Source organism: Oncorhynchus nerka, linkage group LG6, assembly GCF_034236695.1.
Source record: "Oncorhynchus nerka isolate Pitt River linkage group LG6, Oner_Uvic_2.0, whole genome shotgun sequence".
In the NCBI taxonomy this organism is placed as follows: domain Eukaryota; kingdom Metazoa; phylum Chordata; class Actinopteri; order Salmoniformes; family Salmonidae; genus Oncorhynchus; species Oncorhynchus nerka.
The window spans coordinates 72,474,910-72,500,959 of record NC_088401.1 but is presented as its reverse complement, the minus strand read 5'-3'; the positions used below and the strand labels follow the sequence as shown (position 1 = coordinate 72,500,959).

The following is a 26,050-nucleotide window of genomic DNA, read 5'->3' as shown; positions in this document are numbered from 1 at the left end:
CACTACATAAAGAGAGGCCCAAGGCAACATAGCATGGCACAACCTTTTATTTTGTCAATTGTACAAAAAATAAGCACAAAAGCATGTTAAGTTTTGTATATTCATGTTTTATTTTTTGTATTAATATGTGTACTCATTGTCTTGATATTATACAAGTCATTCTTACAGATATGATATAGTAAATACACAAGAGATTAGCAGGCAGGTCCAATCCGCTTGTTTTACAGCTGCACTAGGGTCGGACAGCATTCCTCTGTAAATTAGGACAACGCGGTGCCGGCGGGAGATATGGCTCGGAATACGTACCTCAATGCAGGGATGAGAAATGAGTTCTACTCCAAATTGTCCCATTATCCCTACTGTTACACCAAGAAGATTGAACGACTTCTTAGGAAAATGGGACAATTTGTAGTACCAAAACATTTCTCATCCTTGGATTGAGGCATGTTTTCCTAGCCATATCTTGCCCCCGGCTCCACGATGTCTTAATATACAAAGGTATGCTGTCAGGCCCTAGTGCCGCTGTAAGCAAGCGGGTTGGATCTGCCCGCTAACACAGAGGTGTGACCAATATAACCAAAGGGTCACCCTCACAAGAAACCACTAACCCACCCACACACACACACACACACACACACTCCATTTTATGCACAGACATACCTAAACATATATCCCTTAAAAGTATTGAACAAAAGATAAAAATGTAAAACGATTGACCACAAACCCCCTTTTTCCCCCCATGTCTTAACCCTTCAGACATCCCACCAACACTGTTATTTTGAAAATGAATATGCTAATTAATACTAGTGTTTTAACATAATTAGAAAAATACAAATAAAAAAACGCAGGAAGGCAACTAACGAGACGAACAAGATAATTTTCTGTTGAGAGGAAGGAACCAGACTTGTGATAAGGTTCAAGGCCCTGAGGGGGACATCTTGCTCTGACAGAAACAAAACAGTTAACAAAGTACAAATTGGATGACCAAACGCTGGCAAGCATTAAAAGCAAGGAAAGCCATTTGACATAGAGAGGAAAGGACATATCCCTAGTTTGTTCAGTTCATCATCCATATTCTCCCATGACTGCATTTAGTTAATACAACCAGGCCATTGTGTCCATTGGTCAAATATGAACAAGTAAGCATACAGAGAGATAAGTATAGGTTTCAGGAAGGCAATAAAAGTAGACATTGATTTAAAACCAAAAGGGGGAGAGGCCAGGGAACTCAGCATTGAAAAAGCTTATGGCACAAACACTGGGGTGGGGATGTGTACAGGCTAGGATAGAACAATCACAGAGTTGCATTTTGAGTTGAGGAACTATGACATTCCTAACCTTGGTAAGGATCTCAGCAAAGGCCACTATAATAGTTTCTTCAGTCTCCTCCATCCATATCTCAAAGGAATAGAGGATGTTACCCTCCAATAGAATGAGTTCCCGGACTCAGATTAAGCCTACTCCTAAAATGTATGCTCAATTAAGGATCGCCATTCAAGGTGCTTTTCAGTCAAGGAATAGGTTTAATCTCAATCTGGGAAACCGGCCCATAGTCTGATCAACAGAAGACTGGGAGAGCTACTGATTAACACATTTAATCCCACCTACTACAGACCTTATACTAGACTAGAGCCCTGTATGCCCGTTGACAGCTAAACAAGAAGTCAACCCAGAATGACAGTGATATGTTTACGTACTAATAAAAGGTAGATTATCTGCATCATGTACATACTGCTGCAAGAAGAGTGAACTGAACTCTATTTGATTGCGTTGAAGAAAGAAAACAAAAAATGTATCTCGATCCATCTGGAGCCACATCAAATACTGGGTGTCAATCACTCCGCAGTAGTTAGTTTTTTTTGCATTAAAAACTCACTCACACATTCACTCCCTTCATCGGTTCAGCCACATAACTTCACCACCATATTCTTAACCTTTAACCCAGCCCCCACCAGAATCATCACTCTTGGCCTTCGTCGGAGCGCCATTTTAAGAAGTCCTCCTTCCGTGCATCTGGCTTGATCTGGTTCCGCATGCCCCCCAGTAGGTTGGACGTTGCCTCGGATGCCACTATTAAGGGACGGACGACGGTGGGCGGGATCTGCCGCAGGACTCCGCCCACAGCACCAGGCAGACCTTTCTGCTCATGCCCGCGAGACGCCACGTCACATAGCGTTTGAGCTGTGTCCATCATACCCTGGGAAACAGACAGAAAACAGAGTGTTAGTGAGAGTGCTAGGCCTTTTATTGTCATTCTAAATTGGTTGATTAAAATACATTTATTTATCAGTACCTCTCTGACAGTGTCATAGGCCTTAGCCACGCCCTCTCTGAGGTCGGCAGGCTGGTGGGCGCGGCGGGGCTGGTTGGAGGGCGGTCGGCCCTCTGTGATGTAACGGTTCAGGGGGGGCGTTGGGGACAGGATGTCATACACAGTCTCCGCTGTGGCCTTGAGGAGAAAGAGCAGAATTATTACAACTCTGTAAGAGAGTGAAGCACATCAAAGCAATGGAGGAATCTGTATTACTGGTCCCAGTGGCTTCCACCTGTATGGTTGCTTCTAGTCTTTCAGTTCTTCCTACATGGTTTAGGTATGCGAACCCTTTGGCCACAATCTATGATACATGACTGTAAGAATAGTGGTATTAACATGTATGGTGTGTAGTACATGGGATGCATTGTTTCAACCTATATGTCTATGTGAGCTGCACGTATGATTGGTATTCTACCGCTGTGTGGCCTACGGACAGTCTGTTGCCTGCTAATAGTCTGTAGTTAGTAGTACCTGTATGGCCTGCACCAGTCTGTTGCTGAGCTCCAGAGCAGCAGAGGCAGTGGAGGTACCGAAGGACGCTGCCCCCCGCTGGAGACCCCGGATAATGCGGCCGTCCCGCCTGTACTGCTCTATGGGCATCCAGAACAAGTCCCTGACTCCATGGACTAGAGAGAGAGAGAAAGTCACACACAAAAAACCTATTGAAACAAACACTAAATGAAGTTGTGAAAGTAGGCTAGCTATAACCACACTGCAAGATAACAATTATATTACTATGGTTATAACTCAGGGACTACTAAAGGGACAACGGCAAAGAAACAAAGAACACCATACAAGTGACGTCACTTCCCATACTTACACAGCTGAACTACAGAGTGCATGGGGCCTACACCTCCCAGAATGCCCGGCAGCTGGTTCTTTCGGATGTCTGTCAGCCACTCAGTGACAGCGTACTGAATCACCTTATCTACACCTAGAAGTCTGGGAGGAAGAGATAGAGAAAAGTGTTATGAAAAAGACACTTGCTTCAGACGCCACAGAAACCCCACAGTTAGTGTTGTTGTACCCGTGTCGGCAGCAAAGTCTCTTCAGCTTCAGTTCAGAGCAATTCAGCTGGGCCAAACCAATAAGAATCCCTGCAAACGTTCCCTAGGGAAAAAATCAGTGCAAAGGTCAAGTGTGTGACATAACATAACCACAGAGATGAGTTCACTGACAAAGCATCACAGTTAAAATGTCCTTTGTCCTTTCACCTGCTCAATGACCACATGCTTGCCCTGGTAGTCAAGCCAGATGGGGACTTCAGAGGTGAAACGGAACTCCCTTAGAAAGGAAAGACAATTAATAAATAATTGACGCATTCGAAATAGACTTTGTTTTTTAAATACTTTTTGGGAGGATTAAGTTAGTAATTACCGGAAGTAGATTGGCTGATCAGTGGAAGAGGTGGAGCCAGAGGACGAGGAGCTCTGCTCACTATAGGTGGTTTCTACAGAAGCAGTGAGGTCAGGACCCAGACCAGAAGTGGTCTCCGTGCCAATGACCCCATCTTCAGTGGGCTTCTGAGAAGGGTCTGTCTTCACTGTGAGAGGACAGAGAGAAATTGAAGTAAATAGGAGAAAGTATTGGGTGGTTGAGGAGGACATATACACTGGGAACGAACCCCAGGCTGTAGTGATGCCGCAACACTGTGTTGCAGTGCTTTAGACCGCTGCGCCACTCAGGAGGCTCGACAAACCCTTTCTGTATGGACCTCACTTTGTGCCCAGGGACATTAACATGCTGAAACAGGAAAGGGCCTCACAAATTTGTGCCAACAGTTTGGGGAAGCACAGAATCGTCTAGAATGTCATTGTATGCTGTAGAGTTAAGTTTTCCCTTCACTGGAAATAAGGGGCCTAGACCGAACCATGAAAAACAGCCCGAGACCATTATTCCTCATCCACCAAACTTTACAGTTGGCGCTGCATTTGGGCAGGTCGAATTCTTCATGGCATCTGCCAAACCCAGATTTGTCCGTTGGACTGCCAGATGATGAAACGTGATTCATCACTTCAGAGAACGCGTTTCCACTGCTCCAGGAGTCTAATAGCATTAGGCTTTACACCACTCTAGCCGATGCTTGGCATTGCACATGGTGATCTTAGGCTTGTATGCGGCTGCTTGACCATGGAAACCCATTTAATAAAGCTCCCAACTAACATTTATTGTGCTGGTGTTGCTTCCAGAGGCATTTTGGAACTTGGTAGTGAGTGTTGCAACCAAGGACAGACGATTTTTACATGCTATACCCTACAGCACTTGGAGGTCACGTTCTGTGAGCTTGTGTGGTCTACCACTTCGTGGCTGAGCCGTTGTCGCTCGTAGATGTTTCCACTTCACAATAACAGCACCTACAGTTGACTGGGGCAGCTCTAGCAGGGCAGAAATGAGACGAACTGACTTGTTGGAAAGGTGGCATCCTATGACAGTGCCACGTTGAATGTCACTGAGCCATTTTACTAAGACTGTTTGTCTATGGAGATTGCATGGCTGTGTGCTCGATTTTATACACCTGTCAGCAACGGGTATGGCTGAAATAAACTAATCCACTAATTTGAAGGGGTGTTCACATACTTTTGTATATATAGTGTATGATACAGAGCACCACAAATTAATGCTATGTATGACTGTTTTCCTGATCCATGTGACCTGAGCAGTCAAAAAGCTTTTTTTGTAGAGTACAAAAAAACACAGTGATGGTGCTCACCCTCAGCTGCAGGATCCATAGGCAGGTAGGGGTTAACTCCAGCAGCCAGACTACTGAAGAAATCCTTCAGGAAAAACAAGGCATCCTGGTCGATGTTGAGTCGGAGGGGGAGGAGGCTGATTCTTAAACAACACTCTGGACCACCTACACCTGAGTCTGGACACACCTGCAGGGCCTTCACTGTTAACTGGGACACACAAACATAGAAGACTTTATTTTTTAAAATTTCACCTTTATTTAACCAGGTAGACCAGTTGAGAACAAATTCTCATTTACAACTGCGACCTGGCCAAGATAAAGCAAAGCAGTGCGACAAAAAACAACAGTTACACATAGGACAAACAAAAGTACAATCAATAACACAATAGAAAAATCTATATACAGTGTGTGCAAATGGAGTAAGGAGGTCAGGCAATAAATAGGCCATAGTAGCAAAGTAATTACAATTTAGCAAATTAACACAGGAGTGATAGATGTGCAGATGATGATGTGCAAGTAGAGATACTGGTGTGCAAAAGAGCAAAAAACAATATGGGGGATGAGGTAGGTAGTTGGGTGGGCTATTTACAGATGGGCTGTGTACAGCTGCAGCAATCGGTAAGCTGCTCAGATAGCTGATGCTGAAAGTTAGTGAGGGAGATATAGGTCTCCAACTTCAGCAATTTTTGCAATTAGTTCCAGTCATTGGCAGCAGAGAACTGGAAGGAAAGGCGGCCAAAGTGGGTGTTAGCTTTGGGGATGACCAGTGAGATATACCTGCTGGAGCACATGCTACGGGTGGGTGTTGTTATGGTGAACAGTGAGCTGAGATTAGGCGGAGCTTTACCTAGCAAAGACTTATACAGTATATCACAAAAGTGAGTACACCCCTCCCATTTTTGTAAATATTTGAGTATATCTTTTCATGTGACAACACTGAAGAAATGACAGAAGTGTCATTTCTTCAGTGTTGTCACAAAGATATACTCATATTTACAAAAATGTGAGGGGTGTACTCACTTTTGTGATGTACTGTAGATGACCTGGAGCCGGTGGGTCTGACAACGAATATGTAGCGAGGGCCAGCCGACGAGAGCATACAGGTCTCAGTGGTGGGTGGTATATGGGGCTTTGGTTACAAAATGGATGGCACTGTGATAGACTGCATCCAGTTTGCTGAGCAGAGTGTTGGAGGCTATTTTGTAAATGACATCGCCAAAAGTCGAGGATCGTTAGGATAGTCAGTTTTATGAGGGTATGTTTGGCAGCGTGAGTGAAGGAGGCTTTGTTGTGAAATAGGCAGCCGATTCTAGATTTCATTTTGGATTGGAGATACATAATATGGAGTCTGGAAGGACAGTTTACAGTCTATCCAGACACCTATGTATTTGTAGTTGTCCACATTTTCTAAGTTAGAAAACCGTCAAGAGTAGTGATGCTAGTTGGGCGGGTAGTGATCAGTTGAAGAGCATGCATTTAGTTTTACTAGTATTTAAGAGCAGTTGGAGGCCACGGAAGGAGTGTTGTACGGCATTGAAGCTCGTTTGGAGGTTTGTTAACACAGTGTCCAAAGAAGGGCCAGATGTATACACAATGGTGTCGTCTGCGTAGAGTTGGATGAAGGAATCACCCGCAGGAAGAGGGACATCATTGATATATACAGAGAAAAGAGTCGGCCCGGGAATAGAACCCTGTGGCACACCCATAGAGACTGCCAGAGGTCCGGACAACAGGCCCTCCGATTTGACACACTGAACTCTGTCTGAGAAGTAGTTGGTGAACCAGACGAGGCAGTCATTTGAGAAACCAAGGCTGTTGAGTCTGCTGATAAGAATACGGTGATTGACAGAGTCGAAGGCCTTGGCCAGGTCGATGAAGATGGCTGCACAGTACCGTCTTTTATCAATGGTGGTTATGATATCGTTAAGTACCTTGAGCGTGACTGAGGTGCACCCATGACCAGCTCAGAAACCAGATTGCATAGCGGAGAAGGTACGGTGGGATTCGAAATGGTCAGTGATCTGTTTGTTAACTTGGCTTTCGAAAACTTTAGAAGGGCAGGGCAGGATGGAGGGGGATGACCGAGGCAGCTTTCCAACCTTTAGGAAGGAGGATACGAAAGAGGTTGAACAGACTAGTAATAGTGGTTGCAACAATGGCGGCAGATAATTTTAGAAAGAGAGGGTCCAGATTGTCTAGCCCAGCTGATTTGTACGGGTCCAGGTTTTGCAGCTCTTTCAGAACATCTGCTATCTGGATTTGGGTGAAGGAGAAGCTGGGGAGGCTTGGGCAAGTAGCTGTGGGGGGTGCGGAGCTGCTGGCCGGGGTTGGGGTAGCCAGGAGGAAAGCATGGCCAGCCGTAGAGAAATGCTTATTGAAATTCTAGATTATCATGGATTTATCGGTGGTGACAGTGTTTCCTAGCCTCAGGGCAGCTGGGAGGAGGTGCTCTTATTCTCCATGGACTTTACAGTGTCCTAGAACTTTTTGGAGTTAGAACTACAGGATGCAAATTTCTGTTTGAAAAAGCTTATAATTCCACTGTAAATTAAAATCATTGTTATAAACTGATTTTCACAACAAAAAGTAAATAATGATAAATGGCTATAAAAAGCCTCTTCTCTCACCATGTTGGAGTGTGCTCTGCGGGGCATGCTCTCGCTTGTGTACAGGTAGAGGAACTTGTTGAGCTGGGACGAGGCCAGGCGGTCGCGTATCTCCAGCTCCTGAACGATGAACACCTGGCGGGACAGAGGCTGCTCGCCCACCGCGCCAACCCCCACCCCAGGCATCCTTCCCTCCTGACACGGCCCAGCCGCAGACACCACCACCGGATACGACTCGTGCTGGAAGCTCACCTGGAATAGGAATGGCACATTTAACTAATAGTACCAGTTGTAGCTTTTTGCTGTCTCCACGTTAACAAAAGCATCGGTTGACATTTATACTACACTCCAACTGAACATATCCTTACGATGGGGGAAAAAAATGAATTAGCTTTCCATTTTGTACAGAGAAAAAAAATCAAAAGGCAAACAATATCTTTAGAGTACTGTATGGACACACCTTGTGCACACACAGTACATACAGTCTCCCTACCTTGGTGAGCTGGATCTCCATGAGCAGGTTGTGTTGTCGTCCACCACCTCCAGCCCAACGCCAAGAATTCTGTGGCCGTGACGGAGCAGCGGAGCGGGACGGGGACCCACGCATCCCAGAGGGGGCAGAGCGACCCCTAGAGAGAGAGGGGTAGAAAGGAGCTTGATGACCATTAAGAGAGAAATCTTACAAATTCAAGTGCCTGTTGCTGGGTTGTGTGTGCAAAGAATAAACATTTAAGAAAAGATTAACTTAATAAATTAGAATTTAAAAAATCAAATCAAAAAGTAACATAACAATAACGACTCTATATACAGCGTGTACTGGTACAGAGTCAATGTGAGGGGGTACAGGTTAGTCGAGGTAATTTATAAAGTGACTATGCATAGATAATAAACAGCGAGTAGCAGCAGTGTAAAGACAGAGGGGGTTGGGGGAATTTGATTAATTGTTCAGCAGTCTTATGGCTTCGGGGTAGAAGCTGTTAAGGAGCCTCTTGGTCCTAGACTTGGTGCTCCGGCACCGCTTGCCATGCGGTAGCAGAGATAAGAGTCTGACTTGCGTGACAGGAGTCTCACAATTTTTTGGGCCTACCTCTGACACCGCCTAGTATATAGGTCCTGGATGGCAGGAAGCTTGGCCCCAATGTACTGGTGTACTGGGCCGTACGCACTACCCTCTGTAGCACCTTACGGTCAGATGCCGAGCAGTTGCCATACCAGGCGGTGATGCAACCGGTCAGGATGCTCTCGATGGTGCAGCTGTAAAACCTTTTGAAGATCTGAGGACCCATGCCAAATCTATTCAGTCTGAGGGGGGAAAGGTGTTGTCATGCCCTCTTCACATCTGTCTTGGTGTGTTTGCACCATGATAGTTTGTTGGTGATGTGGACACCAGGGAACTTGAAACTCTCGACCCGCTCCACTTCAGCCCCACCGGTGTTAAATGGGGGCCTGTTCGACCCTCCTTATCCTATAGTCTACGATCAGCTCCTTTATCTTGCTCACATTGAGGGAGAGGTTGTTGTCCTGGCACCACACTGCCAGGTCTCTGACCTCCTCCCTATAGGCTTGTCATCGTTGTCAGTGATCAGGCCTACACCACTGTTGTTGTGTGCAAACTTAATGATGGTGTTTGGCCTTGCAGTCGTGGGTGAACAGAGAGTACAGGAGGGGACTAAGCACACACCCCTGAGGGGCCCCAGTGTTGAGGATCAGCGTGGCAGATGTGTTGTTGCCTACCCTTACCACCTGGGGGTGGCCTGTCAGGAAGTCCAGGATCCAGTTGCAGAGGGAGGTGTTTAGTCCCAGGGTCCTTAGCTTAGTAATGAGCTTTGTTGGCAATATGGTGTTGAACGCTGAGCTATAGTCAATGAACAGCATTCTCACATAGGTGTTCAGATGGGAAAGGGCAGTGTGGAGTGCGATAGAGATTGCGTCATCCGTGGATTTGTTTGGGCGGTATGCGAATTGGAGTGGGTCTAGGGTTTCCATAATGATAGTGTTGATGTGAGCCATGACCAGCCTTACAAAGTACTTCATGGCTACCGACGTGAGTGCCATGGGCCGGTAAACTTTTTGTCAGGTTACCTTTGCTTTCTTGGGTATAGAGACTATGGTGGTCTGTTTGAAACATGTAGGTATTACAGAGTTGGTCAGGGAGAGGTTGAAAATGTCTGAAGACACTTGCCAATTGGTCCGTGCATGCTTTGAGTACACGTCCTGGTAATCCGTCTGGCCCCGTGGCTTTGTGAATGTTGACCTGTTTAAAAGGTCTTGCTCACATTGGCTATGGAGAGCGAGATCACACAGTCGCCCAGAACAGCTGGTGCGCTCATGCATGCTTCAGTGTTTCTTGCCTCAAAGTGAGCATAAAAAAGGCATGTAGCTCATCTGGTAGGCTCACATCACGGCAGATCGCGGCTGAGTTTCCCTTTGTAGTCTGTAATATTTTTCGAGCCCTGCCACATGTTTATTAGCATTCAATCTTAGTCCTGTATTGACGCTTTGCCTGTTTGATGGTTGGTTGGAGGGTATAGCGGGATTTCTTATAAGCGTACGGATTAGTGTCCTGCTCCTTGAAAGCAGCAGCTCTAGCCTTTAGGTCGGTGCGAATGTTGCCTGTAATCCATAGCGTATGGTTGGGAAATCGATGCACTTATTGATGAAGCCGGTGACTGAGGTGGTATGCTCCTCAATGCCATCGGATGAATCCCGGAACATATTCCAGTCTGTGCTAGCAAAACAGTCCTGTAGCATCTGCATCATCTGGCCACTTCCGTATTGAGCGAGTCACTGGTACTTCCTGCTTTATTTTTTGCTTGTAAGCAGGAGGATAGAATTATGGTCAGATTTGCCAAATGGAGGGCGAGGGAGAGCTTTGTATGAGTCTCTGTGTGCGGAGTAAAGGTGGTCTAGAGCTTTTTCCTCTGGTTGCACATGTCACATGCTTGTAGAAATGAGGTAAAACAGATTTAAATTTGTCTGCATTAAAATCCACGGCAACTAGGAGCGCCGCTTCTGGATGAGCATTTTCTTGTTTGCTTATGGCCTTACACCGGTCGTTGAGTGCAGTCTTCGTGTCGGCATCGGTTTGTGGTGGTAAATAGACGGCTACAAATAATATAGATGTGAACTCTCTCGGTAGATAGTGTGCTCTACAGCTTATAATGAGGTATTCTACCTCAGGCGAGTAATACCTCAAGACTTCTTTAATATTAAACATTGTACACCAGCAGTTGACAAATAGACACACAACCCGTTGGTAGGATAGTCTTAATTGTAGATCGTCCAGTTTGTTTCCCAATTATTGGCCAACGTACAATCATACAGAGGGTAGTGGTGGTTTCCCTACTTGTCTACGAATTCTTACAAGGCACCCCGCCCTCCTCTTCATTTTCGTCACGCTGTTAACAGAGATTTGGGCCTTGTCTTGACAAAGTATATCCTTCACGTCGGACTCATTAAAGAAAAAAATAATCTTTGTTCAGTTCGAGGTGAGTAATCACTGTTCTGATGTCCAGAAGATCTTTGTTCAGTTCGAGGTGAGTAATCACTGTTCTGATGTCCAGAAGATCTTTGTTCAGTTCGAGGTGAGTAATCACTGTTCTGATGTCCAGAAGATCTTTGTTCAGTTCGAGGTGAGTAATCACTGTTCTGATGTCCAGAAGATCTTTGTTCAGTTCGAGGTGAGTAATCACTGTTCTGATGTCCAGAAGATATTTTCGATCATAAGAGATGGTAGTAGCAACACTATGTACAAAATGAGTGTTGTGTCTGTGACTATCATTACATGTGAAGACTTATTTTATCAAATAAATTCTCTAGGTTTAATTATTACGTGATTAAACTAATCATGTAAACATGAATTAACTAGGAAGTTGGGTCACCAAGGAAAATGTTGATTAAAGTTATAATTTTTAGAATATAACTCCAGATATTTTAATATCTGATCAATTATTAATCTATTAATGAATTATTAATTTTCATTAGTCTCATTCCAAACGTCTTAAAATACTTGGTTATGCTTGGTTAAAATACTTGGTTACGAACCCTAGTTTCCATAATGAATCAGCAATATATAAATTGGCTAAATTATTTATTGAGTTGATAGACGGCTTGGTAGACAAAGGAAATGGGTGGGGCCTGAGAAAGAGCGGGAAAGACTAAATGGATTCACAACACACAGTCTATAATTATATTAATTGAAATGCTAATCCTTTGCACATGAATGGCCACTCATTCTGAAAGAAATTGAAATGTACATATTTACACTTAGACGTCGTTGCGGTCTCTCCTGTTGAGTTCATCAGAGTCTCTGTTTAACTTTCCCAGAAGTCACAATCTTTTGTGGTTGTCGGTGTTTAGAATGGATACTTCAGAGTACCATTCGGAAAGGTTGTCATAGATAGATGCTTCGGCGGTTGTTGGTATTCTCGTTCTAGACTTACGTAATTTCTAGCTGCAGACTAGTAATTATACGTCTAAGATTTGCTCCTATTCTGTAGTGATCTATAGTCTGAGTTTAACCACTTCCAGCCGTGTAGCCAAACTACAGCTGTATGGTCTCTGATGGCCTATAGAATTGTAGCCATTCCAACGTGGGAACTCCGTCCCGGTGTTCTCTGACTTCTTAACCATTCGAGACGTCCTGCTTACGGTGGGTTTCTTTGGCATGAAATGTACATTTTGTCACGGGTGGTTTTATACACTTCAGAGAAAAGGGCTGTCCATGACACCTAATGTGATGTCTGGGTTCATGGGGGTGTGGCCACTGACTAGTTAATCTTTACATGAAAATCCATACACTCATTTCGAAGGTTAACATCACATTACATCTTTTCACAAATAGTTTCATGTTTAATCACATATGTTTCACAATATTTAGATGTAAAACTGACAGCTGGGAAATGTACACTTTAAGAGATACAGTTGTGTGTTTCCTGTCCTTCATGAGATCACAAAATGAAACGCACTCGTCATAACTGTCCCTTAAGCCAGTCCAACATTCTAAAAAATATAGAAATATTGTTTATTTCTGCCATTTTGGGGATTAGGAATTTTGAACAAAATAAGTTCTTTGTTCTGGTAGACTCTCTCAATACTGCATGGCAGTTTCTACCAGGTATTTATAACCTGTCGTAAAGTCATAAATCTATGTAGAGAGAGAGAATTGGGGGGAGGGCTAAAAAAAACTAAATATCACTGTTGGTTAGGAGCCCGTAAAACGTGCACTGTGCATTTGTCTGTATACGTGTGTATGGGCACCTGTTTCCATGCTGCGTGTGTGTAGACATGGCCTTGCCCCCGAAATCTCTCCCGCCGTACAGATGCCAGACAACAGACACCTCTCGTAGCACCACCCTGCTCTGGGGGACAGGGAAGTGGCTGGGGGCCCGCAGCAGGTCAGAGCTGCCCCGCGGTCGGGAGAAGTGGCCCTCCCTCACCCTAATAGGACCCTCAGTTAGCACCGTCACCATGGGCTCCCCGTCTCTGGGCTGAGGGTGAATTGACGAACATGGACACCAGAATAGGTTTAGTACTTCATGTCGCATAATTCAATTCCATGTGAACTACGAGTAAGTAGTATGGCGAGATGAGGGGGATGAAGATGAAATAGAGACGCACAGGTATACCCATCCCAGGAGCCTCTAGGATGCAGAAGTCCTCGTTGTCCTCTGAACACTCAGAGCCCTCCTCTGACATCATATCTGCCTGTACCTCAGTGGCTGTCGCCACCAGTCCGTCAAGCTCTGACTCCTCCCCGTCAATGACAACAGGTGGGGGGAGCTTGGGAGCCTCCCCGGGGAACAGGTAGACAGAGACAGGTGAGCCCCGCGGGACTGTGGGAGAACCTGGAAACACACAAGGAAATATTCCACATATCCAGGAGTGATCACCATCCTCTATTTAATATCTATTATATGTATATAGAGGACTGTAGGCCGCTCTGGGTAAGAGCATCCGCTAAATCAGTGTTTCCCAACTACAGTCCCCCCAACAGAAGCAGTTTTTTATGTAGACCCAGACAAACTCGAGGGCTGGATGATTAGTTGAATCAGGTGTGCTTGTCCGGGGCTACATAAAACATGTGCTCGGTTTTGGGTATTGGAGAACCTGAGTTGGGAAACACTGATCTAAATGATGAAAACGTAAAATGTTATACCTAGAGAGATGCTGAACTACACTGTCACTTAAAAGCCCCTTTTACCCGAGTCCATATCCTCATCTGGATGGCTCCTCTCGGTGTCAATCAAAGCATCAAGGAGATCGCACTGGTTGATCTCAGCAGTCTCAGCTGGAGGGCAGGGTGGCAAGGAGGCGGGACTTTCTGACAACTAACATGACACGTAAACACAGACAACAGATCAGGGATGGACAACTCCAGTCCTCAGGGGTTGAGATTCAAATAACTGCATTCTGAAACTGAAGATCACGATTAGTTGATAATTGGAGTCCGGTGTGTTAGCTGGGGCAAAAGTGTGACACCAATCAGGCCCTTGAGGACTGAAGTTGCTCGTCCCTGCAATAGAAAGTTACGCTAGTGGAGTCAGTCTCCTATTCTGCCGCTCCACAGTTTCAATCTCTTCAGTTGTAGTATATACTAGTCTAATGTATATAAACAGCACAGGAATGAAACCATCAACATGTATTGATCACATCTTTACTAATGCTGCAGAAATGTGCTTTAAAGCAGTATCCAGATCCATAGGATGTAGTGATCACAATATAGTAGCCATATCTAGGAAATTCAAAGTTCCAAAGGCTGGGCCTAATATACTGTATAAGAGGTCATTCAATAGGTTTTGTAGTGATTCCTATATTGTTGTTGAAAAGAATATTTGTTGGTCCGTGGTGAAGAGCAAGCAGACATTGCTTATCCCAGTTACTAATAAGCATGCACCCATTATAAAAATGACTGTAAAAACTGTTAAATCTCTGTGGAATTGTATGGTTGAGAGGGATGAGGAAAAAGGAATGGCAAATAAGTCTGGCTGCACAACCAATTGGCAAACATACTGCAAATTGAGAAATCATGTGAATATATGGAATTAAAAGAAGAAACTACACTATGAAACAAGGGAAAAAAGGAAAACTCAGCTCCGTCATTCATTGAATCAGATGTGGCTCATTCATCACAAAACTGACTGTTATTGCTAACTACTTTAATGGTTTTTTTCATTGGCACGATTAGCAAACTTAGGCATGACAGCAACAAACGCTGACACTACACTACACATCCAAGTATATCTGACCAAATTATGAAAGACAAGAATTGTAATTTTTGAAACCCATAAAGTGAGCGTGGAAGAGGTGAAAAAATGATCTGTCTGTCTTACCGGCAGTTTCTGTCCCGCGATCTCAGTGGGTGATGTTTGTCGGGGGGGCGGGTGCAGGTCTCCCTGGGAGACCAGGTACTGCAGCATGTTGACCAGGGCAGCACAGGAGTCAGCACAGGTGTGGAGGTGGACCACGTTGTTGGAGCAACGCAGCTCAAACAGAGGCTGGGACTGGGAGAGAGAGGAGGGGATTGGAGCAGAGGAGAAAGGAAGACAGCGTAGATTTGAGACCAACAGTCTCTTAAGTTCAAACACACAGACATATATATTATCACACAAAATTGGCAGGCTAAGAACTTACCAGTTTCCCTTTATCACTGCCTTTCCATGTGGTAATGGCCAGCTCCAGCAGATCAATGTCCAGAACACATACATAGTCTGAGGGGGGGGGACAGAGACAGAGAGGGAGAAGGCGTTAGAATTGAACACACTCAGATGCAGATGTACACACGCGGTACAGATAATCGTGTGGCATACCTCGTCTCAGGTCCACAACATCACTTTCACATTTATCAGAGAGATACAGTGCAGAGTCATCCAGGATAAACCTGAGGTGAAAGGTGGCCGTGTCTACGATGATGTTACTCGACAGAGAGAAGGATTCTGCTGTGAACAACACCCTCAATGGAAGATACAAGGGCCTGAGAGACGGAGACACGAGAGAAGTGAAAAATCCTTATTCTGTTAATTTATTATCTGCCTTTGTCCACATATGTAGATCTGGTTTGTGTGTACCTGTAGTCCACAGCACAGGTGGCCAGGTGTGTGTGTAGGACGGTAATAACTGCAGGAGATGTGTAGCCCAGGATCGGGTCATCAATGACATCCAGAAAATCAACCAGCTGTCATGAAGAAACACAGCCTCACTAACCAAACACACCCCAACACACCCCACACAGTCAAATCATGATATGTGCCTGAAGCTTCTCTGCTTTGGTATGTATTAGGATCCCCCATTTCCCCCATACCTGTTCGTGCCAGCTGTGATTGGTCTGTGCCATCTGATGTCGCATAGTGGCGCCATGGAGACGAAGGGCAACCAGGAACTCCTGTGAAACACACACAAACACAGAATTAAGTCAGTGATATTTCTCTCCACATCACAAGCACAGATAACTTACAAGCGCAATCAAACGGTGATATTCAAAAAATAAATGAGAAGATATGAATGTTACCTTGACGTTCCTCTGAGGGTCCAGGGTTATTTTGAAAGCCGTGGATAACATGTGGACCTCAGTCTCACTGCCACTCACACTGCTCACCCCCACCTCTGTGGGGTAAATGGTAGGGTCCAGATGCCCTGGGGGAGTGAAGCTGGGCATTTCTAACCGCCTGGGGACGGGGGAGTCTTTCACTACAGCTGCGAGGGGGAGGAAAAGGGTGAGTGACCAGAAAGGAAAGAGGTAAGGGCTGTCAGTCATTTAGAAGAGATTAGCTCATGGCTAAAAACAATCTACATGAAAACACATAGATTGTCACACTACTACATGTGATTAGGAAGGTACTATCAGAGCTAAACCCTGACATCACAGAGCCATTCCACTCACCTTTGTGGTAAAGCTCCACCCTCCTGCTCTCCAAGCACAGGAAGCTGAGATGGGGGTTGTTCTGATGCTGCGCCACACTGAACATCTTTCCCCCTTCCAGGTCCAACATGAGCTCCCCGTGACACCGGTCCTCCTGACTTCCTGTCTCTCCCTGAAGGAGGCGAAACAGAAAACGATTTATTTATGCGTCTTCCTTAGAAGAATCATAGTACACATACATCCAATTTGTGTAATAATATCGTTCCTTCAGGCTGTAAGGTCCAGTCAGGATTTGAACCAGGAACCAAAATCTCTCCAGTCTATATACCTAGCTAACCATTGTAAGATGTAGCTGGTTCATTATTTGCTCACCTTGCTGTCCGTCATGGCTTGGAGGCGGCCCTTCCCTATGACGACGGTGAGGGAGAGCAAGCTGAGGTTGTGGTTAGGGCGGGGCTCCGACTGCCTGGCTGATACACTGGCTGTGTAGAACTGAGCATCTTCCTCCTCCTCCTCCGAGTCTGAGGGACCAGAAACGTCACAGTTATAGAACTGCTGAGCAACAACACATTTCACATGGTCTACAGGGGTGCTGACTAAAGAGTTGCTCAACACATACCACTTGGCAAGCCAGTTTCAAATCAGAGCTTTAAATAGACTAAAGACATTAACAAGTTGCTACACAGAGATGACCCAATTCTGTCTGACCAGTTTGAAGTGGTTTACAAGTCTCAGTATGGGGGTCTCACCTAGTTTGAAGGCAGACTTGCAAAGATGGAAATAGTCGTTGTCTTGGCGACGGTGTTGGGGGCTGTGGTCGCTCTTAGGGTCTGAGGGGGGAGAGGCTTCCCACATCAACAGGTCATTATTGATCCTACAGGGACGGAAAGGGAGAGAGGAGGACGAAGGGAAAGAACAGAAAAAAGCGATGTAAAATGGTGTCAACAAATAAGCAACCGAGCAGAAAAAGAGACACACCTGTTGTAGACACTCTGGAAGGCCTGTTTGCTGGGCAGGAAGATGTAGGCCAGGGGCAGAGAGACATCTACTACACACTGAGACACACACTGAGACTGGAACTGTTGCATCTCCTCTGGGTCTGCTGGGATCACCATCTGAGAGGAGGAGAGAGGGGCAATGAGGAAAGGTTAAACTGAAACTTCCAGAAAATGGGTCAAATAAAACCAACATCTTTAGGAAGTGATTGTGTGAGAGAAACTGAAAACTAGTCCAGAGAGGGACGGCCGGGGGCGAGAGAGGGACGGCCGGGGGCGAGAGAGGGACGGCCGGGGGCGAGAGAGAGGGACGGCCGGGGGTGAGAGAGAGAGACGGCCGGGGGCGAGAGAGAGACGGCCGGGGGCGAGAGAGAAAGACGGCCGGGGGCGAGAGAGAAAGACGGCCGGGGGCGAGAGAGAGGGACGGCCGGGGCGAGAGAGGGACGGCCGGGGCGAGAGAGGGACGGCCGGGGCGAGAGAGGGACGGCCGGGGGCGAGAGAGGGACGGCCGGGGGCGAGAGAGGACGGCCGGGGGCGAGAGAGGGACGGCCGGGTGAGAGAGAGAGACGGCCGGGGTGAGAGAGAGAGACGGCCGGGGGTGAGAGAGAGAGACGGCCGGGGGGAGAGAGAGAGACGGCCGGGGTGAGAGAGGGACGGCCGGGGGTGAGAGAGGGACGGCCGGGTGAGAGAGGGACGGCCGGGGGCGTTTGAGGGACGGCCGGGGGCGAGAGAGAGAGACAGCCGGGGGCGAGAGAGAGAGACGGCCGGGGTGAGAGAGGGACGGCCGGGGGCGAGAGAGGGACGGCCGGGGCGAGAGAGGGACGGCCGGGGGGAGAGAGGGACGGCCGGGGGCGAGAGAGGGACGGCCGGGGGTGAGAGAGAGGAGTCTAGGTGTTTGTGATGGGACGGTGCGGTACCTCCTCAGTCTCGAACATGGTGCGGTTGGAGGAGAAGGGAGAGCTGGTCTTCTCTCGGAGTTCACAGGGGTTCTCAAACGACATGGATCCCAGGTCCCTCATCAGACCCACCCCTACCCCCTAACCCTGACCCCAGACCCTCTCCTCCACTCACACGCACTGACAGCCTGGAGAGAGGGAGGGAGAGAGAGATAGAAGAAAGAGACAGATGTAAACTATTCAGTAGGTTGATGTGCAACGTTGACTTCTGAAACACATTAAATCTACACAGCCAAGTGACACAAACTCCCCTAAAATACATTTTCCGGAAACACACTCACTTGGCCATGGAGTCTTGACTCTTCTTGACTCTGATACAGGGGAAGGAACCTCCCTCCCAGCCCTCATACGTTCCTGAGAGACAATGAACAAACAATTGCTCAAAATGTGAGTGTTACTTTTGTTGTTGTTTGTGTGTATATTTGACTGTGTGTGTGTGTGTGTTCCTCACCGTGCATGTCACTGAAGCTGGCCTCCAGTAGCTGTGTGAGGGAGCCATGGGAGGGGCCAGGGGGTGCATGGGGATCCGGCTGTAGGTCAGGGCCCTCCTGGGAGTGGATATCTAGGTCACACAGCTCTAGCACCAGGTTCTCTTGCCGCACGGACCTCTGGGAAGGCGGGCGTCGGAGGGGGTACGGCCGGAGGTCCGGGATGGGGAAGCGGAGCTTGAGGATGGCGTGGGGCGAGAGGAGGGAGAGAGAGGAGTGCAGCTCACTGCTCTGGGTCTGAGAGACGGAGAGGAGAATGTTCAAAGATAAACAATCGTAAACAAAGCAAACCTGAAATTTTACTTCAATTGTGAGGCAGGCATATCAAAAACCTTATCAAATGGCGCCTCTTAGTGGCTGGTGGCTTGCTAAGTGTTTACCTGTGTGTGGACAGGTCCTCTTAGTGGCTGGTGGCTTGCTAAGTGTTTACCTGTGTGTGGACGGGTCCTCTTAGTGGCTGGTGGCTTGTTAAGTGTTTACCTGTGTGGACGGGTCCTCTTAGTGGCTGGTGGCTTGCTAAGTGTTTACCTGTGTGTGGACGGGTCCTCTTAGTGGCTGGTGGCTTGCTAAGTGTTTACCCGTGTGTGGAGGGGTCCTCTTAATGGCTGGTGGCTTGCTAAGTGTTTACCCGTGTGGACGGGTCCTCTTAGTGGCTGGTGGCTTGCTAAGTGTTTACCCATGTGTGGAGGGGTCCTCTTAGTGGCTGGTGGCTTGCTAAGTGTTTACCCGTGTGGACGGGTCCTCTTAGTGGCTGGTGGCTTGCTAAGTGTTTACCCATGTGTGGACGGGTCCTCTTAGTGGCTGGTGGCTTGCTAAGTGTTTACCCGTGTGGACGGGTCCTCTTAGTGGCTGGTGGCTTGCTAAGTGTTTACCCGTGTGTGGACGGGTCCTCTTAGTGGCTGGTGGCTTGCTAAGTGTTTACCCGTGTGGACGGGTCCTCTTAGTGGCTGGTGGCTTGCTAAGTGTTTACCTGTGTGTGGACGGGTCCTCTTAGTGGCTGGTGGCTTGCTAAGTGTTTACCTGTGTGTGGACAGGTCCTCTTAGTGGCTGGTGGCTTGCTAAGTGTTTACCTGTGTGTGGACAGGTCCTCTTAGTGCCTGGTGGCTTGCTAAGTGTTTACCCGTGTGTGGACGGGTCCTCTTAGTGGCTGGTGGCTTGCTAAGTGTTTACCTGTGTGTGGACGGGTCCTCTTAGTGGCTGGTGGCTTGCTAAGTGTTTACCTGTGTGTGGACGGGTCCTCTTAGTGGCTGGTGGCTTGCTAAGTGTTTACCTGTGTGTGGACAGGTCCTCTTAGTGGCTGGTGGCTTGCTAAGTGTTTACCTGTGTGTGGACAGGTCCTCTTAGTGCCTGGTGGCTTGCTAAGTGTTTACCTGTGTGTGGACGGGTCCTCTTAGTGGCTGGTGGCTTGCTAAGTGTTTACCTGTGTGTGGACAGGTCCTCCTGTCTGTGTGGGACAGTGGCTGCAGGCTCTGCTCAGAGCCTCCAGTCGACTCAGTATGTCCAGGTCCAACTCAGCACTCAGCTCTCCCAACTCTACCCTCACTACACTGTCTCTACGCAGAACACGCTGCCTCCCCTGCAATACAGAGTCATTGACATGTCAGGAGGAGGGGGTAGCAGGTTAACAGAGGCGACCAAAACAGACTGAAACAATTACATATAAGCTTTTGAACATGTTCAACTGGCACAAACACACACTGTCCTGGTTTACCTTGCGCAGGTGTTTCTCTGTGAGACTGTAGTGTAGCTGTGCACAGGGTCTGGCTGTAGCTCCCACTGTGAACATTCCAGCACGCTGGAAGTGGAGCAACTAGAGAAGGTGGGAAGAGTTATATCCTGGGTAATGCTAGCCCATGCTGCAGCACACTGTATCATGTGGAATGTTGTGTTGAAGCCCTCAGATCATCTCAAATAACAGCCCCTTTCCTACCTCAGTGTATTGGGGCTTTCCTGGCTCCCAGAGACACTCAAGCAGCTCTAGCCTACTGAAGGACAGGTCAGAGGTCACAGCACGAGAGTGGCGACCTGCACTGCGCATCTCACACGCCACCTGTACCGCTGCTCCAGTCATCCTGAGGAGAGAGAGAGAGAGAGAGAAGGGGACAGAGATGGAGAGAGAGAAGGGGACAGAGATGGAGAGAGAGAAGGGGACAGAGATGGAGAGCGAGAAGGGGACAGAGATGGAGAGCGAGAGAAGGGGACAGAGATGGAGAGCGAGAAGGGGACAGAGATGGAGAGCGAGAGAAGGGGACAGAGATGGAGAGCGAGAAAAGGGGACAGAGATGGAGAGCGAGAGAAGGGGACAGAGATGGAGAGCAAGAAAAGGGGACAGAGATGGAGAGCGAGATATATGAGAGAGAGAGCAAAATAAGGATTATTTATTGATATGTAGGTGTTTGTACCTGAGGTGTGAGTGGGGGCAGGCTTTAGCGAAGCTAGCCCTGAGGTGGTGGAAGTCTCTCTCGCTGAACATGCTGTCTTTGAAGAAGGCCAGCTCCCGGAAGAACACCTGAGACACCTGGGCCAATGAGGAAGCTGCGTCCGGCCCGGGGGGCGGGTCCTGCTCCAGTAGGGTTAGGGTGAGCCCGCCAAGCGAGAGGCGGAGCAACACCTCTGGCTTCAGTGGCTCTGATTGGCTACTTCGCCCTGGAGGAGGAGGGGTTAATAAGATAAGTAGTATAGTTTTTCTTATCTGTAAAATGTGTACAAGACAGTGTGAGAGTTACCTGGTATTCTGCTACACTGTGGCAGGCTGGATAGTGATCCTGGTACAGGATAACACCTGGGACCCTGTGGAAGGCCCTGAGCGTAGCTAGCCTGGCTGTGTGTAGACGACGCCATGCTGTCGGAGAGAGAGCGCGCGGACGTCACACTGCTAGTCATACCAGGACCCATGGAGAAGAACATATCTGAGAGAGAGAATGAGAGAGGGAGGAGAAAGAGAGCAAGAGACCGAGACAGCAAGTGAGTAAACAGAGAGAAGGAGCACTACGCTTCACATGTCAAGTTCAACCAAGCTCTCACAGAACATGATGCAGCAGCAGACTACTGTACACATGTCCTGCAGAATGTGGGTCACCACAAAGCTAATACAACCCCTGTCACCGCAACCTTCACTAGCCTCCATATTGCATTCCAACTCTTTAGCTACCCTCCACGTACCCCCGTTCTCCAGACCGGTGAGGTAGGGCTCCATGTCAGGCTCTTCGTCCCAGTCCGGATCTCTGTCTCCGGGGCTGGAGCTCAACTGTTTGCTCAAGTCCTCCTCTATCAGACGCAGGTCCTCAGAGTCCAGGGGACGGCTGTGAACCCCAGCACCACTGGGCTTAGGCTCTGGTAGGATAGACAGGGAGGAATTCATACAGGGTCAGCAGTACACAGTGTGGATGAAGATGTGCATAGTTAAAAGACACTGAAATGTGGATCCAAACAAAGTGTGTTCAGATAACAGAGTTTTGTTCCACTGTCAATGACATGAGGATGTGGAACTAAGACATGTGGAATGCAGGTGGGGAGAAACAGGTAACCAGTTTCCTTACTCACCTGTGTCGATGCAGAGGGCAGACAGAAGGTCGGTCAGGTGAGTGATCTGGTCTGGGGAGAGCAGCAGGTGGAGGCAACCCACCTTCCCATCCAGCTCCAACTGAAAGATAAGGAGAGACAAGTGGCTGTAATAACAGTGACAGAACAAAAGGACCAAAGCAAAACAGAGGTTCTTAAAAACTTAACAGGAAGGAACACAGGAAGGAACTAAACAAATCCACTGAAACACACACACACCTTAGGTCCAGGCAGCATGTCGTTCTGTTTGATCTTGACCGTGGTCTCCATGAAGCCAGAGCAGCTGCCGATGAGGAGGGGCTGCTGGACGGCTGGAGGGTCATCTTCCTCCTCCTCAACACCTTCCTCCTCAACACCCTCCTCCTCCTCCTCAACACCCTCCTCCTCCTCCTCAACACCCTCCTCCTCCTCCTCGCTGGCTGAGGCTGAGCCAGTGGTGTCCGCTCTGAAAGGACCCTGTGAGGGAGAGGATGATTACCATGATTAACCGCTTAAAGGATCCTGTGAAGGAGAGGATGATTACCATGGTTAACCGCTTAAAGGACCCTGTGAAGGAGAGGATGATTACCATGATTAACCGCTTAAAGGATCCTGTGAAGGAGAGGATGATTACCATGGTTAACCGCTTAAAGGATCCTGTGAAGGAGAGGATGATTACCATGGTTAACCGCTTAAAGGATCCTGTGAAGGAGAGGATGATTACTATGGTTAACCGCTTAAAGGACCCTGTGAAGGAGAGGATGATTACCATGATTAACCGCTTAAAGGATCCTGTGAAGGAGAGGATGATTACCATGGTTAACCGCTTAAAGGACCCTGTGAAGGAGAGGATGATTACCATGGTTAACCGCTTAAAGGACTCTGTGAAGGAGAGGAACATTACCAGCACTACTGGTTGGTAGTCTGTCAGCTAGCCACTAGGGGGAGTGTGAGAGGAAATATGAGTTTATGTGAGTATCTATAAGTGGATATTTCATTTCTAAAAGATGTGTGTGTTATATTGGGATCAAACTTGAGTATATGCAGGTGAGAGTGTGTGTACATGAGTGGGTTTATAAGTGCCGTGGTCAATTTAAAACTGTGCGTGTTACCTGGGGCCCTCCGGTGGTCTCGTACAGCAGTTGAACAGAGCTGAGCTGGAGGATCTTGTGCAGGAAGGCAGGCGGCTGGTGGATGTCTACAGGCACCGTCTGGCTGGGGTCCCTCACCGCCTCGTCACAGTACTCCAGCCTGCAGCACAGCACACCACACAGCCACCGGGGGCAGAGCACTCAGCACAATAACACTATATTACCTTCAACCTCAGCCAAAACACCCACCACACACACAAGCTCTACTAAAGATAGTGAAGCTTCTCCGAGATTCAGATGTTCTCTTTAGATCTACAGACAAATCCTGAGACAGAAGTGTTTCCTCATCTCCTGTCCTTCCTGACTTCTAAACTGGTCAGGTGGACAGACCAACACAGGCAGTGTAAGAATGTCAGTGTGGTGAGAACCAACATACCGTTTGATGTGCACCTCTAAGGCAATGCCCGTCTCCATGTCCAGGGGCTGGTGCTCGATTCGGACGATGGTGTCTAGGAGGGTGACTTTGATCCGACGCAGGACTGCAACATAACACAAACAAGGACATCCGTTATCACTAAGCATATTGGTCACAAAGAAACCAGAAGGAACACCAGTGATATGATATCAGTCCTTATCTCACAAGTTTGGAATTGACAGTACATTACTTTGACTGCACAGTTTGAAAATTACAGGAAAAGTTGTTATCTTCAGAAGAAGGCACTAACCAACCACTGGGGACAGTACAGGAACAATAATGACAACTTTAAAATAGTCTCTGCCCCCCCCCACACACACACACACACACACACACACACACACACACACACGGCCTACCCAGTGACTCACCTGTCTCAATAGTTTGTGCAAACATCTCCAGGCCCTCCAGAGGAGCGGGTGGCTCCTCTGACGCCTCAGGGGGGTCCTTTAGACACTCCTGGGCCAGCTGCATGCTGGAGGTCATGCATGTGGACCAGCCCTGGGAGTCCAACCCCCCACCTACAATTAAACAAAAACAAGGCATGATTCAGCTGGCTCTGAGAAATGTTGAGCATGGGATAGTGTAAGATGTCTTCTCTTGAGCTCAGGCATTTACAACAAATGGTTAGCTAGTACTAGACATTACTGTATTTGTCTTTGTTGACAATAACATTCTAAAAGGTTGCTAATCAATGGTTACCACAACTTCCTTCCTGAACCTGACAGGCCTGCGGCAGTGACAGGAACAGGAGCTGATACAATAACATGGTAATAACAAAGATCTCATTAGTCAGGTAGACTGACTGTTAGGCTGAGACTTACTGCTCCTGTACTTGGGTCTGCATGTTATCTGAAGGCCTGAGATGACGAGGGTGCAGTGGTCGGTGACAAGAGCTGACCAGGGAATTGTCACCTCTATGCTGCTCACAAACCCATCCACAATCTCAAATGGAGCCCCAAGAGACTCCAAGTGTTCGTTGACCGCCTGGGGGAGAGGGAAGGAGGTGTGATGAGAAATTAAGAGATGACTGGAAGGTGTTGGAAAAAGAAACGTGTCCTACAATAAACAGCTGGTGGAAATGGCTTAGGGCAATGGGTTTGTCTGTTCTGCTGATTTAAAGTGAGTGCGTTTGCAAGACCTAAGTATAACTTGGTCATATATATTTCAACTGAACTGCAGCGACACTGGATGAGGTGAGTTATTTTCCAATTAGATGCTGACAAAAATATCTCGGAACGGCTGTTCCTTGAACTCACGAGAAGCGAGGATATGACGTTGATTGTTGTTATGTTCAGGTCTTGAAATTGCGAAATAAGTTAGTTGAGGGCCAGGGTGCATGGGAACACACAAAAGCAACCAGTTGTTCCGACAGTTAAACGACCGTACTACTTTCACTAACTTACCCAAACGTCGATGTTGATTTCTTTGATGACACCACTACCATTGTACAGGTCCAAACTTAACTGTTCCAAACTCAATCGTTCTTGGAAGAAGTGACCGAGGTAATGCTGTAAGAGGTACCGACAGGCCCGCTTCTTGATTGAGCCTGACCAGGGGAAAAGCCAGCGAGACATAGGGCCAGCAAGTTCAGGGTGAGGGAGCCAAGAGATGGAGGAAAACGAATGCGAAAACAGTCCTCTGGCAACTGCATAACAAAGAAAGCAAAGTGTACTAACGAAGAACGAGCTACATGGCTAGCTAGAAGGGGCTAAGGGAAAGCCGTCTCTCGGAAATCCTTTGTGTCAGGACCGATGAGTCCAACGTCGTTTTACAGAACGTTCAACTCGTCTATGGTTGTTCCAGTTAATCTTTTAGCTGTATTTCTGTCGAAACTGGACGACAGATCTTCTTGCATATCTCCCGTTTCTCAGGGTTGTTTATTGTTTTCATACTTGAACTGAATGTATGGTGGGGACGGCGCTGCGTCATTGCGTCATCAGTCGTAAAAGCCCGTAAAGTAGATTGATGTACGCCATCTTTGGAAGGTCAAAACAAAACGGTGTGCGCGTTCATCTTGTACACCTCTACCCAGGCGT

At 47.5% G+C, this 26,050-nt stretch overlaps 1 protein-coding gene across 1 annotated transcript; it reads right to left on the bottom strand.

The window, feature by feature from the left end:
- Positions 1–86: 86 nt before the first annotated feature.
- Positions 87–25,930, bottom strand: atg2a (autophagy related 2A). The gene is given in 40 exon segments (XM_029662544.2): positions 87–2,197; positions 2,294–2,449; positions 2,786–2,940; positions 3,135–3,256; positions 3,342–3,424; positions 3,529–3,598; positions 3,692–3,857; positions 5,025–5,211; positions 7,631–7,861; positions 8,103–8,238; positions 12,869–13,098; positions 13,229–13,455; positions 13,812–13,938; positions 14,941–15,111; positions 15,242–15,318; positions 15,418–15,581; positions 15,676–15,782; positions 15,909–15,989; positions 16,116–16,300; positions 16,488–16,638; positions 16,839–16,987; positions 17,216–17,340; positions 17,445–17,581; positions 18,379–18,499; positions 18,501–18,545; positions 18,699–18,771; positions 18,869–19,142; positions 20,326–20,481; positions 20,617–20,715; positions 20,836–20,977; positions 21,308–21,551; positions 21,632–21,814; positions 22,068–22,238; positions 22,449–22,548; positions 22,686–22,922; positions 23,558–23,696; positions 23,973–24,075; positions 24,383–24,532; positions 24,836–24,998; positions 25,418–25,930. Coding segments are annotated over 40 exon segments (6,045 nt in total). The 5' UTR covers positions 25,589–25,930; the 3' UTR covers positions 87–1,960.
- Between the last annotated feature and the right edge of the window lie 120 nt (positions 25,931–26,050).